The sequence below is a fragment of the Natator depressus genome, chromosome 1, assembly GCF_965152275.1.
Source record: "Natator depressus isolate rNatDep1 chromosome 1, rNatDep2.hap1, whole genome shotgun sequence".
NCBI classification, from domain to species: domain Eukaryota; kingdom Metazoa; phylum Chordata; order Testudines; family Cheloniidae; genus Natator; species Natator depressus.
This window is the reverse complement of record NC_134234.1, coordinates 39,387,711-39,404,685: the sequence shown is the minus strand read 5'-3', so window position 1 is coordinate 39,404,685 and position 16,975 is coordinate 39,387,711. Positions and strand designations below refer to the sequence as shown.

At 42.0% G+C, this 16,975-nt stretch overlaps 2 protein-coding genes across 3 annotated transcripts in view; one reads left to right on the top strand and one right to left on the bottom strand.

Moving 5' to 3' along the window:
* PARP4 (poly(ADP-ribose) polymerase family member 4) overlaps positions 1-4,168 on the bottom strand; it is a 116,805-nt gene extending 112,637 nt beyond the window's left edge. Inside the window, exons 1-2 of the mRNA XM_074957908.1 lie at positions 3,950-4,168; positions 2,049-2,181 (exon numbers count right to left, since the gene is read on the bottom strand). Of these exons, the coding sequence (XP_074814009.1) occupies positions 2,049-2,180 (132 nt within the window). The 5' untranslated portion in view covers position 2,181; positions 3,950-4,168. The remainder of the gene's footprint in view (positions 1-2,048; positions 2,182-3,949) is intronic.
* A 3,117-nt stretch (positions 4,169-7,285) lies between these two features.
* CPAP (centrosome assembly and centriole elongation protein) overlaps positions 7,286-16,975 on the top strand; it is a 32,002-nt gene continuing 22,312 nt past the window's right edge. Inside the window, exons 1-4 of one of the 2 annotated variants that reach the window (XM_074957865.1) lie at positions 7,286-7,355; positions 9,208-9,362; positions 11,551-11,674; positions 14,490-14,637. In XM_074957865.1, coding sequence (XP_074813966.1) covers positions 7,346-7,355; positions 9,208-9,362; positions 11,551-11,674; positions 14,490-14,637 — 437 coding nt within the window. In that variant the 5' untranslated portion in view covers positions 7,286-7,345. Of the gene's footprint in view, positions 7,356-9,207; positions 9,363-11,550; positions 11,675-14,489; positions 14,638-16,975 lie in introns of those variants that run through there. The other variant, XM_074957873.1, reaches the window with a different exon arrangement.

The following is a 16,975-nucleotide window of genomic DNA, read 5'->3' as shown; positions in this document are numbered from 1 at the left end:
CCTCACCTCAGTCCCTGGAAAAATCATGGAGCAGGTCCTCAAGGAATCAATTCTGAAGCACTTAGAGGAGAGGAAAGTGATGAGGAACAGTCAGCATGGATTCACCAAGGGCAAGGCATGCCTGACTAATCTAATCGCCTTCTATGACGAGATAACTGGCTCTGTGGATGAGGGGAAAGCAGTGGACGTGTTGTTCCTTGACTTTAGCAAAGCTTTTGACACGGTCTCCCACAGTATTCTTGACAGTAAATTAAAGAAGTCTGGGCTGGATGAATGGGCTATAAGGTGGATAGAAAGCTGGCTAGATTGTGGGGCTCAACGGGTAGTGATCAATGGCTCCATGTCTAGTTGGCAGCCGGTATCAAACAGAGTGCCCCAAGAGTCGGTCCTGGGGCTGGTTTTGTTCAATATCTTCATTAAATGATCTTGAGGATGGTGTGGATTGCACCCTCAGCAAGTTTGCAGATGACACTAAACTGGGAGGAGCGGTAGATACTCTGGAGGGTAGGGATAGGATACAGAGGGACCTAGACAAATTAGAGGATTGGGCCAAAAGAAATCTGATGAGGTTCAGCAAGGACAAATGCAGAGTCCTGCACTTAGGACGGAAGAATCCCATGCACCGCTACAGACTAGGGACCGAATGGCTAGGCAGCAGTTCTGCAGAAAAGGACCTAGGGGTTACAGTGGACAAGAAGATGGATATGAGTCAACAGTGTGCCCTTATTGCCAAGAAGGCCAATGGCATTTTGGGATGTATAAGTAGGGGCATTGCCAGCAGATCGAGGGACATGATCGTTCCCCTCTATTCGACATTGGTGAGGCCTCATCTGGAGTACTGTATCCAGTTTTGGGCCCCACACTACAAGAAGGATGTGGAAAAATTGGAAAGAGTCCAGCGGAGGGCAACAAAAATGATTAGGGGACTGGAACACATGACTTATGAGGAGAGGCTGAGGGAACCGGGGATGTTTAGTCTACGGAAGAGAAGAATGAGGGGGGATTTGATAGCTGCTTTCAACTACCTGAAAGGGGGTTCCAAAGAGGATGGATCTAGACTGTTCTCAGTGGTAGCAGATGACAGAACAAGGAGTAATGGTCTCAAGTTGCAGTGGGGGAGATTTAGGTTGGATATTAGGAAAAACTTTTTCGTTATGCGGGTGGTGAAACACTGGAATGCGTTACCTAGGGAGGTGGTGGAATCTCCTTCCCGAGAAGTTTTTAAGGTCAGGCTTGACAAAGCCCTGGCTGGGATGATTTAGTTGGGGATTGGTCCTGCTTTGAGCAGGGGGTTGGATTGGATGAGCTCCTGAGGTCCCTTCCAACCCTGATATTCTATGATTCTAAGTACAATAAATGAGGAGGGTGAAAAATTGTTCTTGTTAACCTCTGAGGATACGACAAGAAGCAATGGACTTAAATTGCAGCAAGGGAGGTTTAGGTTGGACATTAGGAAAAACTTCCTGTCAGGGTAGTTAAGGACTGGAACAAATTGCCTAGGGAGGTTGTGAAATCTCCGTCATTGGAGATTTTTAAGAACAGTTTACACAAACACCTGTCAGGAATGGTCTAGTTATTACAGAGTCCTGCCTTGTGTGCAGGGGACTGAACTAGATGACCTCTCGAGGTCCCTTCCAGTCCTACGCTTTTATGATTCTACACTAATCCAAACAAAAATACAAGACCTAATGCAAGACTTGTCATTTTGTGTGACGCCTTCCCTTGGTGATGAGGAGAAGAATAATGGCCTGGTAATTTTTCTCCTGGAAAAAGACTACCATAAAAAATGACACAGTAAAACAAAGTAAAGGTGGAACATGTGGTCCTTTTGTGGACAGAAAGGATATTGCTCTTAATTTTTATGTGTCATCTAGAGATTACAGTGATAGATACATTACAACTGCACTGATAAATAGAACTATTTATATTAAAACTTCATACATGAAAGCACTCTCACTCATTCTATCTGCACCATTTGTGATTTTTCTGCCAGAGGCAAAAGTTAACCTTCTTCCATATTCATTAGGGGGAAAAAAAGTGAAATATACCTCATGATTTAGCACAAAATAAATTATTCCACCATTTTCTTTAATGCATGTTCTCAGTCTATTCTTCTCCTGAATGGGTAAATGTTTCATTTTAAGAAAGAACACACAGTTTGCAAAGATTCCCACAGTCATCCTATTAAAAAACAAACAAACAGTGTTTTAATTCACAAAACTTCCAGAATTTCCTTGCATACCATACCCCACCCAAGTGACCTATCACCAAACATTACAGTCTTGTCTACACTAGGAACATTCAAAAAGATTCCACTGTTATTAATACTCTTTTCAGTTCCATCAACAAGGCCACTCTGAATTGGTTTTAACCATAGTTTCTGAAATGCTGCTGAACAGTGTCTGGCTTGGTTTAGACTTGCAGATAAATCATGTTCCAAAACAGTTTAGCTGCACCTGTTGATCACATCTGTTATTAGCAGTGGGCAATTTTCTTATCTTAGACAAGGCCAAAATGACTCTGTCTCTTACTGACACAATAGCATTACAGTACATGCAAATTCCTAGAGCCCTGCGGGGATACAAAATTTGTATCTGCATCCAATCAGTGATCTGCAAGCAGTGAGCACATTGGAAAGTTGACGCATATAGCTCCAGCCCTGGAGTCGGTGTCTATACAAGGAGCCACATATTAACTTCTGAAGACCCGCATGTGGCTCCGCAGTAGGGTGACCAGATAGCAAGGGTGAAAAATCGGGACGGGGGTGCGGGGTAATTGGCACCTATATAAGACAAAGCCCCAAATATAGGGACTGCCCCTATAAAACCAGGACATCTGGTCACCTGGTCACATCTGGTCTACTCAGGAGCCACAGGTTGGCCACCCCTGACATAGGGGAAAGTGAAATCCACATGATGTTCACACAAAATATTATGAAAAATTCCCACTTTGTCACATCACACACAAAAATACTACATTAAAAGAACAATATGTTTGCAAAGTCAAGCTCTCAGAAGTTAGGAAATGCCCAAATCAAGCAACCTTAATTGAGTTTCTTTGTGTGTATACATTATGATCACATGCTACTTTTCCCACACTATTTCTGCCTCATTCACTGCACAGGATGGACTGCGCTCGGTGATGAATCAGTATTGCGTAGTTAAACCACTGCCCATTTGTTGAAGCAGTTGGAATGAGTGGAACAATGGAAATCTTCTGAGACTATCTGAAGTGGTGAAAATCTTACCAGATCAATAGAGATCTTGCCATTTTGGTCCCTTTGATGTGAATAGTCATATAATTTCAGCACTGTCAGACCCAAACCTTAGACTGAACCTAAACTGGATTTGAATGCAGTTTCCACAGTCCATCTCAACTCCTCCTCTGAGAATGTACAGTTGCCAAAAAAAGGATTTTCTCAATATAACCTCTAGAACAGACTGTGGCCTGCAACCCCCTTTTAAAGTTTGATGTCATACTGACATTTAGAAAAATAATGTACCATATTTGTGCAGCCAGAGCAATGAGATTATTTCTAGAGTTTAAGGTAAATGAAAATAATTACAAATGTCTATCTAGCCAACACACCCAGATCTGATCCCGCAATTCAAGAAAAAACACAAACAGATGGCAATAATTCCCAAGAAAGCACCAAAAAGGGCATTCCATATTACACTTTCTCTGTCACACTACTTACTGCTCAACTAGAAAAGAGAGAAGTTTCTTAAAGAGATGAGGCCTGCAAATACAGTTAACATCTGAATCACCCAGTAAACAGAGGAGGAAGTGCAAATCCAAGGGGAGGAAAGATTTCACTCTCCCTCATCTTCCCCCTTATTCGTCTGCAACCTAAATAAGAAACACACGTCTATAGATGTAAAGAAGCACCCGAGCCCACCCCTAGACTAAAATCTAGTGTTACAGAGTGAGACAAACTGGATAAACTCACTTGCTGGGAGCGAGCTTCCTGCCAGAGGGACCTTCCGGTATCTGCAAAGATGTGTGACAGAGGCTACGTGTAATGACTGGAGGGGGTGGAATGTTCTCCTGTTCCAATGGTACTAAAGGGAAAGGCCTGTCCAAACGGCACAAAAGACAACACTAACTGCGAAGCAGACGATCAACCGAATTGAACAAGAAGCAGGTTCTCCTACTGGGCAGTAGGAGCCGCACCGGAAATGCACGTAGACGGCGATATTGACAGTGCAAGTGAATTCTGGGGGATCTTTTAGGGATTAGGAAACTGAATCCAGCCCGCCCCTGTTTCATCCCTCTGGAGAATACAGAGTGGACGCTACAATACTGGAGCTGCCGGGCTGGGTTTTCCGCCGCTGTTTCTTTCGCTTTGTTGATGGGTGGAGATGATTTTACTCTCTCTTTCTGCGTCTATGACAGACTCTTCTCCACCCATCCCCATAGGGAGAGACTTCAATACAGACAGCAAAATCCTACCCCTGGCTAGTGACCCAAATACATGTTTGTTGTATTAGTTTTATAGATATAATAAAAGCATAATAGTGTCACTCATCAGCCAACTATGTCCTATTCCAATCAGGCACCTTTATTTAGGGATCAGTTTGCTATTAAGGATTAACACAAAAGGGTTTGCATTTTACTTCCACACACAGATTTCCAAAATCAGTCTAATATGACCAGGTATTTTTACCTGATATAGGATCTGAATTTAGCTTGTGCTCTTTGACGAATTTTAATGAAGGGTTTGCCTTCATTTTTTGGAGCTGCAAAGCTTCACAATAAGGGTCCATCCACACTATGCAAGTAACTCATTGATGACAATGGTTGTCAGCAATGAGTCTGACACCAATCACCCATCAACTGAAGTTGAAAAGGATTTGTTTGCTAGACAAGGCAGCTTTCCCCAATACTGTTATGCAAAGGTATTAAACTGTTTTCAATACCAGATGAGGCAAATGAGGGGACATGTGAGGGTCGAAGCAAAGGGGAATCTGTTGCCAACAATCATTGGCTATAAGCCTGCTGCAATCTAAATCCATGCTAGTGGGCCTCCACAGAACCCTATTAATCTCAATGGGATTTCATGAGGACATTGAGATGAAAATGCAAGATTGGAGCCATTGTTAGCAATGGGGTTTATTTTGTTTTTAGCATAGATGAGAAGTCAAAGAGAAATCTTTGGCGGGCACACAGGGTTTTCATTATAAACAAATACTGAAGGCAAATCACTACAATAATTTATTTAAAACTTTATAATAGAGAATCCCAAAATTCAGTAGTTTCAAAAAAGGATATAAGGTAAATGTGGAAGTTCTTGCCTTTTACACAGCGCTAACTACATCATCAGTGGCACAGTGTATGCAGTATGGGGAACAGTCATTTAGAAAAGATGTAGACAGACTGCAAACGAAGGATAAAGAAAGGTTTATGGACAGGTGCCTGCTGACAGTGTGTGCGGGGGGGGCACAACCCCCAAACAGCTGGAGTCAAGCCCCCCACTCTTCCGAGAGCCCTTCCCGTTCTGGAAAGCAGCAGCCCTTCTGTGAAGCTCCCAGATGTTCCTCTGTCTCTTCCCCCCAGAGTTGAAGCAGAAGCAGCAGCAGCAGCTCCCAGTGTTCCTTCCCTTCTGCCTCTCCCGCTCCCTGCCCCAAGCAGGCCTGGCTCAGCTGTTCCACAGGGAGGGGCCCTGCGGCACCATGTGACCCTGTCTGCCTATGCTTCGCCTCTGTTTAGACTGGAGGAAACCACACTTAGAGGATATATGGAAGAAATTGTTTCATGTTCTCTATGTATATAAATCTCCCCACTGTATTTTCCACTGAATGCATCCGATGATGTGAGCTGTAGCTCACGAAAGCTTATGCTCAAATAAATTGGTTAGTCTCTAAGGTGCCACAAGTACTCCTTTTCTTTTTGCTAATACAGACTAACACAGCTACTACTCTGAAACCTGGAAGAAATTAAGAGATACTGAGGTTACGACCAATACTGGCAACTAGCAAGGAATTAAAGAGCTGCATCTAGTTCGTGCAAACCGGAGCCCATTGTTCCACTCTCTCCCCTCATACAAAGGTGTGGAAACAAGTCCCAGCCTGTTATGTACCCCTGGTTGCTGGGTGTACAATGGTGAGTCACCTGCTGCTGGAACTGAGGGCTGGTCACCTAACGCCTTTGTTACCTGCAAAAAGAAAAGGAGTACTTGTGGCACCTTAGAGACTAACCCATTTATTTGAGCATAAGCTTTCGTGAGCTACAGCTCACTTCATTGGATGCATACTGTGGAAAGTGTAGAAGATCTTTTTATACACACAGTGTGTGTGTGTGGGGGGGTGAGAAAACCTGCATTTGTGCTGGAAATGGCCCAACTTGATTATCATACACATTGTAAGGAGAGTTATCACTTTAGATAAGCTATTACCAGCAGGAGAGTGGGGTGGGGGGAGGTATTTTTTCATGCTTTGTGTGTATAAAAAGATCTTCTACACTTTCCACAGTACGCATCCGATGAAGTGAGCTGTAGCTCACGAAAGCTTATGCTCAAATAAATTGGTTAGTCTCTAAGGTGCCACAAGTACTCCTTTTCTTTTTCCAAATACAGACTAACACGGCTGTTACTCTGAAACCTTTGTTACCTGGAGACCAAAAGTGTTCACAGACCTGCCTAAAATGGGAAACTTACAAAGCTCAACACTTCCCCTTTTGTTTACTCCTGCCCTTCCCCCTCCCCTGTTCAACTGACACCAAAAGACTGTTATTAAACAAACACGCGCACACCCTAGGCAGGTAACATGCGCCCACATTCACCCAACGCGACTCTAACGCCTCCTAGACCACCCTGGCAGGCCCATGCCTCAGTTTATGATTATTTTACAAAACTGCAGAGCTGCTGGCAGTGGCACCTGCAGCACCCCGGCTGTGGCTGGCCAGCAGTCCTGAGATGCTGTAGGCTGTCCTGAGAAAGCCTCGGCCCCTAAAAGCCTCAGGCTCTACGTAGCATCCCACTGTCCAACGTCGCTCATAGTCACCTCCCCAACCCGGGAGGCGGGGAGGGGTCGCCCGGTGGGGTGGGGAGGGGATCTCCCTCAGCCAGAGCCGGGGGCGGCAGGAGCAATGTGGGGAGAAGGAGGCGACTGATGATTCAGTCCCGCCCTCTAACTGCCACAGGCTGGGGAAGGTGGGGGGGGGGAGCTCGAGATTTACCATTGATGCCCAATAACGTCCCGGCTGCTGGCCGAGGCTCTCGGGAGCTGTAGTTCAAACGCCGAAGGCTCCCTCCCAGCCCGGAGAGGAAGTCGTCGAGTTGGGACTACAACTCCCACAATACCCCGGGCCCGGCATTGTCCCTCCTGTGGCGCTGGGAGGCGGCAGGATGGCGGCAGGTCTGTAAAGGGAGCTGGCGGGGGGCGCTGGGCCGAGGAGCTGTCGGTGCGTAGGGCATGAGGAAGCCGGGCCTAGGCCTAGGCCGCGCTCGGCTCAGCGGGTGTCTGGATGGGGGTCGCGCGGAGTAACTGCCTGGGTGCGCAGGGCTGGGGGTGAGCTGTCGGGCGGGGGCAGCAGCAGCTGTGGCGGTCCCCTCCTGGGAGGGGCTGCTTTCGCGCCCCCTCCCCCACAGGTGTTGAGGGAGGGGCGAGGATCTTGGCGGGGGGAGGCTGTTGTGTCCTGTCCCCCCCACTATTCACGGGGGGTGATGGTGAGGTACGCACACCATTGGGACAGGGCAGGCGTTGGGCCCCGTGGCGGGGTGTCCCTCGCTTGTAACAGTCGTGCCGTGGTGAGTCCCTCGCACCCAGTGGTTGTGTCAGGGCGTGAGGCACGTCGGCCCGTGTCCAGGCGCTGGGGTGGGGGAGATGCTGCGGGTGATGAGGGCGAATGCCGCTGTAGTTTGTTCTGCCCTCCCCGCAGCTGCACTGTTGAGTGTATGAGGGGAATGTTGCCAGGCTTGCTGCCCACTCGCTTCAAAACTGATGTGATGTCCCACCTGCCAAGTCTTCTCTGTCAAGAGGGAGACGGTCTCCTTCGTACGTTCATCTAAAGACAGTTTTTAAAGGCATCGACTTCTCATGAAAACAGGACTTTTGCTTTGTGTGCTTTAGAACTATTGGAAAACTCCCTGGCCGGAATTGTCAAGGCTTGACGTGTGTAGTCTGGGGAACCCTGTCGCCCCCCCCCCCCGGGGTTGTAATATGAGTGCCCGAGTGGGAACTCGCCCGTCCCTGTCTTGCCCCATTGTTGTAACAGTTTGTAATTCAATTGCAATTCAGAAGCTCTAACAGGGTTTAGGCTTAAGAATATGTTGTACCCTGAACAAGAGCAGACACAAACTAGGACCCTCTGAATGAAGGGTTTTCAAAAAATGAGCAAGGTTTTAAGTGTTTAACTTTCAGTGAAACACAGTAAAATTCACCACATCTAGATAGAGAGACTTTAAACGCAGCCTTAAAATAAATGCCAAATGCGTCGTCTTGGCATCTCCTCAGTAATTTTTTTCTCTTCCCACTTTTGGGCACCCTATTTAAAAATCTCAGGGCTCCATCACTCTAAATATGTTACTTGATTCACTGCTTATATATGCTGTATCGTTTGGAATGTTTGGAATGTTATTCATTTACTTGATTGCAATGGATACTAAATTTAAAAGCGTCATTGTTTGTTTTGCTTTATATAATGTGTATTCCTCAGCAAGTAGTTGTTTAAGTGGTTTCTATTGTATTAGGAACAATACACAAGGATTCAGTTTTATAAATATGTTGAGTGGATTGTAAGCAATTTTATGTATTATTTGTAGGTACATTTAACAGCTTTTTTTTTTATCCTTTTTCACGTGTAACTTTCAATACCTGGAAATACTTTTTTTTTTTTTAAAGTTGACAACCAAACCAAACAGACGTTACTTTGCCAGTTGTACTGCTGCTTGCATAACAGATTAAATTGAAATTCATTTTTCCAGATGGCCACTGCTGCAGATTTAAATAGTGAACAAAATTTTATCATACACTGGATGTCCAATGCTTCCTGTTCCAGAGACATACTAAATCTTAGTTTCCATGTTTGGAAAACAAATAGAGAGATAACAGTCATCTGGAACTGTAAACATTATAAGTCACCCAGTTAAAATGCTGCATGTTTCAAACTGCAGTTCTATAAGTGAAGACTCCATGCATGAAGAACAAATCTTGGAGTCTGGCAGCCCAGGTGGACTTCAGTTAAATACAACTGAAACAACTTTTCCAGTTGCAGCATTTCATTTGGTCAAGAAAAAACCCATGTTAACACTTAAAGATGCTCCAGCTCTGTGGAAAGCCCCTAAAACTGACACTGTATGTGATGAGGTGGATGATCAGAATGAAGCAGCTTACAGTGATCCACTTCTACAAAAGCTTGAACAGGTAAAAAAACATTTTTTCCCTTGACATGCATTCATTAGGATTTCTTGTTATAGTCTATAATTACATCTTCTGTTAACTGCAAGGTGACTGCAGCTACCTAAACATGGCAAGAGGTATTGCTTTTGCTTTCAGAACAACGCTAGTTTAAAGAGTGAATTCCAAATCACAGTAAATCATTAATCTAGCTCTCTCTTCTTCATAATACTCAATAGTAAGGGCCGAACCCTGGTCCCATTCTGAAAGTGAGTTGCTTTAAGTTAGAGTATTTATTTGTTCAGCTATTTTAGAATGTTCCATCATCTGTTCCACTGAAGTTGAGAGAAAACAATGCAGTTTTTAAAACCTGTAGTACTAAAATGTTATGTTAAAGTGTAGTTGGAAATCTGAAAGCTAAAGAGACACAGTGTGGAATTTCAGTTTTGTTATCCATTTCATTTTGTTATCCATTTTGTTATCCATTTTTGTTATCCATTTCTTCTATAGCAAAATATTCTGTTAGTCCTTAGAAAATTTATATACCAATATATTTGGCTTTAAAATCTCTCTGCATTTGAGTAGTTTTGCATCTGGGGAGGAAATGACATACTCTGCCTCTGTGTGGGCATAGGGCTGCACTCATTTAGATGCCATGGCAGGATCAGGGACCATAGGATTGAACTGGACAGCTGAGTACATCACCTACATGTGATCACATACTGGGTGCACAGCTTTATGTTTGGACATACACTAACAGCTTATTTTTTAAGTTAAATTTTGATGAGGGAAAAGATTATAAAACCAGACGTGGGTAATCAAGATAAAATTTGTAAACAGAAGATGAATCTTTTGAGTCTTGAGTAGACTTCACATTTTCGAAGTGCTGTTAAATTTTTTTTTTTTTGTACAATACATGCAATACTTCTGCACTAAAGATGAATGAGGAATAAAGGAATATGCAGCTTCTGGAAGCTACTTGAATTGCCATTTGATTATAATTCTTGTTTAATTTGGGTTAGGTAGATAAAGTATTGGAGTCAGATTATTATGAAAACAAAGCCCTCTTTGATAACATTGAAAATAAAACGAGACACTCCAGATCAAAATGTCACAACTCATCCTAAAAACTGTTTTTTCAAAAGTATTTTACATATGAATAAGTAAATGAATACATCACTAATATGGAATAATGATAAGGTGCAAAGACTATACGTTATTTTATGTTGATATTTAAAGAGGAATTGTTGATGGTTTAAAGAGCACCTTGTGCCTCTTTAAAAGCATTGATGTTCTATTTAGAAATCATTTTCTAAATGGTGTGTGTGTGTGTGAGAGAGTGTGAGTTGTGATATGTTTTGGAGGTGGTTACTTTCCTGTTTGTTTAACGAAGACACCAGCATGAGAATAGAACACTTTGGGAGGAAGTACAATTTAGTGGTAAGAATACAAGAGTTGGAGTCAGGACCTGGAATCTGTTCTCAACTTGTCACCTCTATTCATGTTTGAGTAGTATTTTACTTTTGCAAGTAATCTCTTTGTTTTCAATGGGATTTCCTGTGGAATAAGGCACTATTATGTAAGGGTGGCAGTTAGTGGCCCATGGTTTTCACTTAATACCTCTGTACTTTAATCAGTATAAAACTTACCTACCTCACTGGGGCATTATGACTCTAAATGGTCTTTAGTGCTTCTTGTTTTTCATTTGCTCTGTCACATCAAAGCCTTTTCCTCTGTAACTAACTGAGATGTCACATGTTATATTATGACTTCAAATAAGAAATGAGCAACAGGATGAATTCCTATGATAAGGATTTCATTTTCATTAGATATTTCAAGTATTAATAAAAAGGTACTAGTACAAACGTAAGTATTAGCCAAATCTTGATATTTTTCAAAAGAATTTTACAACAAAAGTCTTCAAGGTGGGGTTTTCTATATAATTTACAAGTTGGTCCGTTTAAAGGCTAGTGGAACTATTAAAGAATTGGGCACTGATGGAAATACCTTCAGTATAATTTGTTTAAAAATGTACCATTAGTGAGTGAAGGGCTTAGTTTTAACATAGCTTGTTTACATCCTGTTCAAATGCCACTTGTTATAATAAAGCATCTTCAGGCAAGAAATATAAAAAGCACTTCATGCGAGTTAATCTCATATAGATTCTAAGAAAACTATTGACTTCAAACACACTTAATTTTTATGCTTGATAAAGCTAAAAGAAATACAACAGCAGAAACAAGAACAGCTGAAGAAGCAACAGATGGAACAACTTCAAAGGCTTATGGAAGAGCAAAAGAAACTACTTATCATGGTATCTGGCCATCAAGGACTTCCTAGTAAGTGGAGAAGTAAAGTATACAGTATACTTTAAGGAAATTGAACACTTTAATTTTAATATTCTACTTAAAATGTTGAGTACTGTTTTCACACACTATCACAAAACTACTGGATTAGTCCCAGGTAAACACTGCATTATTTAAAATAACATTTTAAAAACTGGTTTCAGAGTAGCAGCCGTGTTAGTCTGTATCTGCAAAAAGAACAGGAATACTTGTAGCACCTTAGAGACTAACAAATTTATTAGCACATAAGCTTTTGTGAGCTACAGCTCACTTCATCGGATGCATAGAATGGAACATATAGTAAGATATATATACACACACATACATACATACATACATACATACAGATCAATTGGAAGTTACCATACAATTGTGACAAGTTTTTTTTCCTTTCTCCTGCTGATAATAGCTCATCTTAACTAATTAAGTTACTAATTAAGTTACTAATTAAGCCTCTCACAGTTTGTATGGTAACTTCCAACTTATCTGTGTGTGTGTGTGTGTGTGTGTGTGTGTGTGTGTGTGTATATATATATCTTACTATATGTTCCATTCTATGCATCCGATGAAGTGAGCTGTAGCTCACGAAATCTTATGCTCTAATAAATTTGTTAGTCTCTAAGGTGCCATAAGTACTCCTGTTCATTTTAAAAACTACTACTCAACATTCATATTACAGTAGCATCCAAACACCTCAACCAGGACTGGGTTCTTGTTGTGTTTGGTGCTGTACAAACACGTAGCATGATAGGGCCCTTGCTTTGGAGAACTTAGTCTAAATAGAAAAGAAAGAAAAATAGTGAAAGCTCGACAACATAAAAACAAAATTAAAAAATGTGAATCTTAAACTTTCCCCCCAAAACATTTCCCTTTCTCTTCTCTCTGTTCAGCTGTCTCAGAAAACCTGCTTCATCACTGTTGACCCTAAGTCCCTTTTTTCACTCTTCCCAACCCCACAGAAATACCCTTAGGCTTCATCTGGAGGGGAAGGAAAAAAAACACTTGGCTACAGATTGGCCAGATGTGTGTAAAAGTACCTGGACCCCTATCCCTAGGAACATGTGACCAATCCAATTCTGGAACTGCTGTCTCCTCCTCGCAGAGACAACAATATTGTAATGGAAATACAAAGCATAATGCATTTTTTCCCCTCCCCCTTCGAGACTATGCTCGAAAGTCAGAAGATCTGAGTCAATGATGTCGACATCCAGCTAGTTTAAACACTGTGCCTTACTTGCCACCACCTGTGTACCAGAATCTCAGTGGAGATAGTGCTCTATCCTGGATGATTTTTCTTTTGTTTCTACACATACACAAGAGTGAATTACTACAAAAGTTAAACGACAAGGAATTCATCTGATCTTTGAAGAGCAGTTTATCTTCAGATTCTATCAGTGAGAAACAGTGTCTAGATCAGCAGTTCTCAAACTGTGGGTCGTGAGCCCGTTTTAATGGGGTTGCCAGGACTGGCTTAGACTTGCTCATGCCAGGGGCTGAACCCAAAACCCCAGTGTCTGGGGCTGAAGCCTGAGAGCTTCAGCCTTGGGCAGTGGGGCTGAGATTACAGGCTCCCTGCCTGGCAAGGGCTTTAACTTTGCCCCCCCCGGGTGGCAGGGATTGGACAGGCTCAGGCTTCGGTCCCACTTCCTGGGATCATATAGTAATTTTTTTTTTTGTCAGAAGGGGGTAGTGGGGCAATGAAGTTTGAGAACCCCTCGTCTAGATGCATCTCTGAAAATGTAAAGCGATTGGAAGAACAAGGACCACAAAAATACTACTGGTTAGTTAAATTTATTGAAAGACCCAATTTTCTAGATAAGCTGGAGTCTTTTCATAGTTACTGATCTTAGTATTTTCCTAGGCTACTGTAAACATTTAGTTTTCTTTTAACTATTTGTTCACTTGATGGTAATTGAATCCTAGTTGCCTGTCAATAGACTATATATTTGTCAGCCAATGGGCCTAATTCTACCCTTATTGAAGTCCAATGGGAGTTTTGCCATTCACTTCAATGGCAGCAAGATCAGGTCCTTTATATCGTGTGGCCTCGTGCTTTTTAACATTTTTGTCAATGAGCTGAAAGACAACATGAAATTATTACAGATAAAGTTTGCAGATGACACAAAATTGGGGGAAATGGTAAATAATGAAGAGGACAGGTCCCTGATACACAATGCTTAGATCAGTTGACAAGTTGTGTGCAAGCATCAGTATGCATTTCAGTATCATCAAATATAAAGTCATACATCTGGGAACACAGTATGCAGGTTGTACATACAGGATGGGGGACTCTATCCTGGAAATAATTGACTCTGCTATTGGAGTATTGCGATCACAGTGGATAATGAACTGAACATGAGTCTCTAGCGCGATGCAGAGGAAGTTAGACTTGATCATAGTCTAGAAGTGGAGAATAAAAATTTGATAATAGATGATTTTTTAACCTGGTAGACAAAGATATAACAGAATCCAATGACTAGAAGTTGAAGCTAGACATATTCAGAATGGAAATAAGGTGCACATTTTTAAATGACCCTAAGTATCCATTGGAACAACTATCAAGAGTTGTGGTGGATTCTCCAACGCTGGAAATTTTTAATTCAAGATTGGATGTTCTAAAAGATAAACTCTAGTTCAAAAAGGAATTAATTGAGGGAAGTCTCATGGCTTTGTGTTACCCAGGTCAGACTAAATAACAATAGTCCCTTTTGACTTCGTAATCTGTGAATCGCCTCTGAATGTTGTTCCTGGTTTGTAAATACAAGCTGAAAACTTGTAGAAAAAGAGACAAATATCCATGATTTCATAGGAGAAAGCACTTGGTGTCCAAAACAAAAGATGGAAAACTCTGTTGGAGGTGAAGACAGTGACGCTGATCATTTATGTTCAAGAAATGTAGATTTGTCTGGAAGTCCCAATGGAAGAAAATGCTTACAAGCAGCTAACATAGAGGAAAGGTAAATATAAGCTTATATATAATAGTTTTATCCAATCTTTTTTGACCAAGTTCTAAGACCTGATTGATTGAAAGTGGTTTAAAATTTAATATTTGTATTCGAGTAGCATCTAGAAGCTCCAACCAAGTGGGCCTCCATTCTCATAGGCATTATACAGAGATATGGCAAAAGAAGTCCCTGCCCCTAAATTCTTATGGTGTGGCATAACAGGTGGATGAAATAAATGAGTCTAGGGATAAGGTAATGGTAAACCAAAATCATGTTTTGGCATAGCTTTACTGTGCACAACTATAGTTGTAATAAGCCAATCCAGTAGCAGTAATCATAACTTTCTCTGGCATAGCCATTATCAGATGGCCTTTTTCTGTAAGCATCATGGCAGAGGTGAGTCTGAAGGAGAGATGTGGAAGAGGATAAGGTGATGACTTTATACATTTTGAGAAGGAGTCATTCTCTTGTGTGTGGGTGCAGGGGAGAAAGAATGAAGGTGTTTGGGGGGTAAAATGGACTAATGGGTGGTAAAGACTGGCATTACTGATGAAGTGAAACCAAAATGAACATGGGGTTAAATAGAACAGGGCTAAATTGTGCATGTCCTTGAAAGCATGGACAGGAAGTCTGTGTTTGATGCAGTGAAAGAGGAGGGGTGATGTATTCAGAGTGACAGGCTAGGAAGATGACCTTAACAGTAGCATTTTGAATGCACTCAGTGCAAAATTGGAGAAGTCAAGACACAAGGGGTATGTCTACACTGCAATAAAACACCTGCAGTTGGCCCATGTCAGTTGACTGTGGCTTGCAGGGATATAAAATTGCAGTGTAGATGTCTGGGCTCAGGTTGTCACCCGGGTCTGGGACCACTCCCTGCTCTTGGACATCTACACTGCAATTTTATAGCCCTGAGGCCCATGAGTCTGAGTCAGCTGACATGGGCCAGCCATGGGTGTTTAGGGCAGTGTAGGCATTTGGAACGTGACCAGAGCCTGGATAAGAGATTGACATAGTGGAAGGATCAGGTCTTTGACATCCAGTGTAAGAAGAAGCAGCAAGATTTAGACGTGCTGTGACTGGGGTCCTAGTGGGGAGCCAGCTGTGGTCGCTCAATTAGGGTGAATGGCAAAGAATGGGGAAGACAATACCCATAAAGCTGGTGGATATTCCAATACCTAGATTTACCAAGACAGCATAAAACAGTTTCTTTATTACCTCACTGGTTAGAAGTCCAAATAACACAGTTCCCTTAAAGTGATCCAGCCTCAGGCCTTATTCCAGGTACCCACATCAAATATGATGAAAATTTCTGTAAATCTTATTTCATCATATAAAAGAAAAGTTTCTACCAATCCCAAAGGATCAGACACATTACCTCCCAGGTTAATAAATGTTTCAGATCTTACCCAAATACATGCTATAGCCAATTCTTATTAACTAAACTAAAATTTATTTAAAAAAGAGTATTGTTAAAATATCCATCCATCCATTCATCCACAGACATGAGTTAAATTCATTGAGGTTCAGATTCACAGCAGAGATGGTGTAGTTGGAAAGAGTTCCTTTAGAATTCAGTTCATAGGTCACAGTCCAATGTCCAAATCTCATATTCAGGGCGTACCAGCATAACTGGGACCTCAGTCTTGTGACTCAGACGTCCCCTGATGAAGTCTAAGCAGATCTGAGATGACAGAATCAGGACCCAAGGATCTTTTATACAATTTCATGTCTTTTGACAAGTTGGAATTCCTCAGGGAACAAAAGGTAATTAGGATGACTTTGAAGGAGGTCCATCACTGATACTTAGCTATACGAATTAACATAAGGCCATTTGCTTGTTCCTCCACCATTCACAGTACATTTCAAAGAGAGATGAATAGTGAGATAGCCCATGTTTACAATTCATTTACATGATAGGATGTTCTTTTGACTGCTGAATTATCAGAATACAGCAGAGACAGGGACTGTTGATTACATTGTCCACCCTACTCATACATATATAAATACACAAAAACACAAACATTATCTCCCCACATTTCTTCTGTGGATTATTTATTTTGCAGGATATTTAACCCTTTCTAGTCATTCGTCACATGTGCCTTTCATGGTTACTTAAAACAAATGTGATAAAGTACAGTAGAACCTCAAAGATACGAACACCAGAGTTACGGACTGATCGGTCAATCTAACATCATGTGAAACCAGAAGTAACCAATTAGGCAGCAGCAGAGACCCCCCAAAAAAAGAAGCAAATACTGTACTGTGCCTGTATTGCTTCTTAAAGGTAGACACATCTGGGCTTCCTGTCCCCACCCCTACCCCCACATACAGGGCACCCACTTACTGC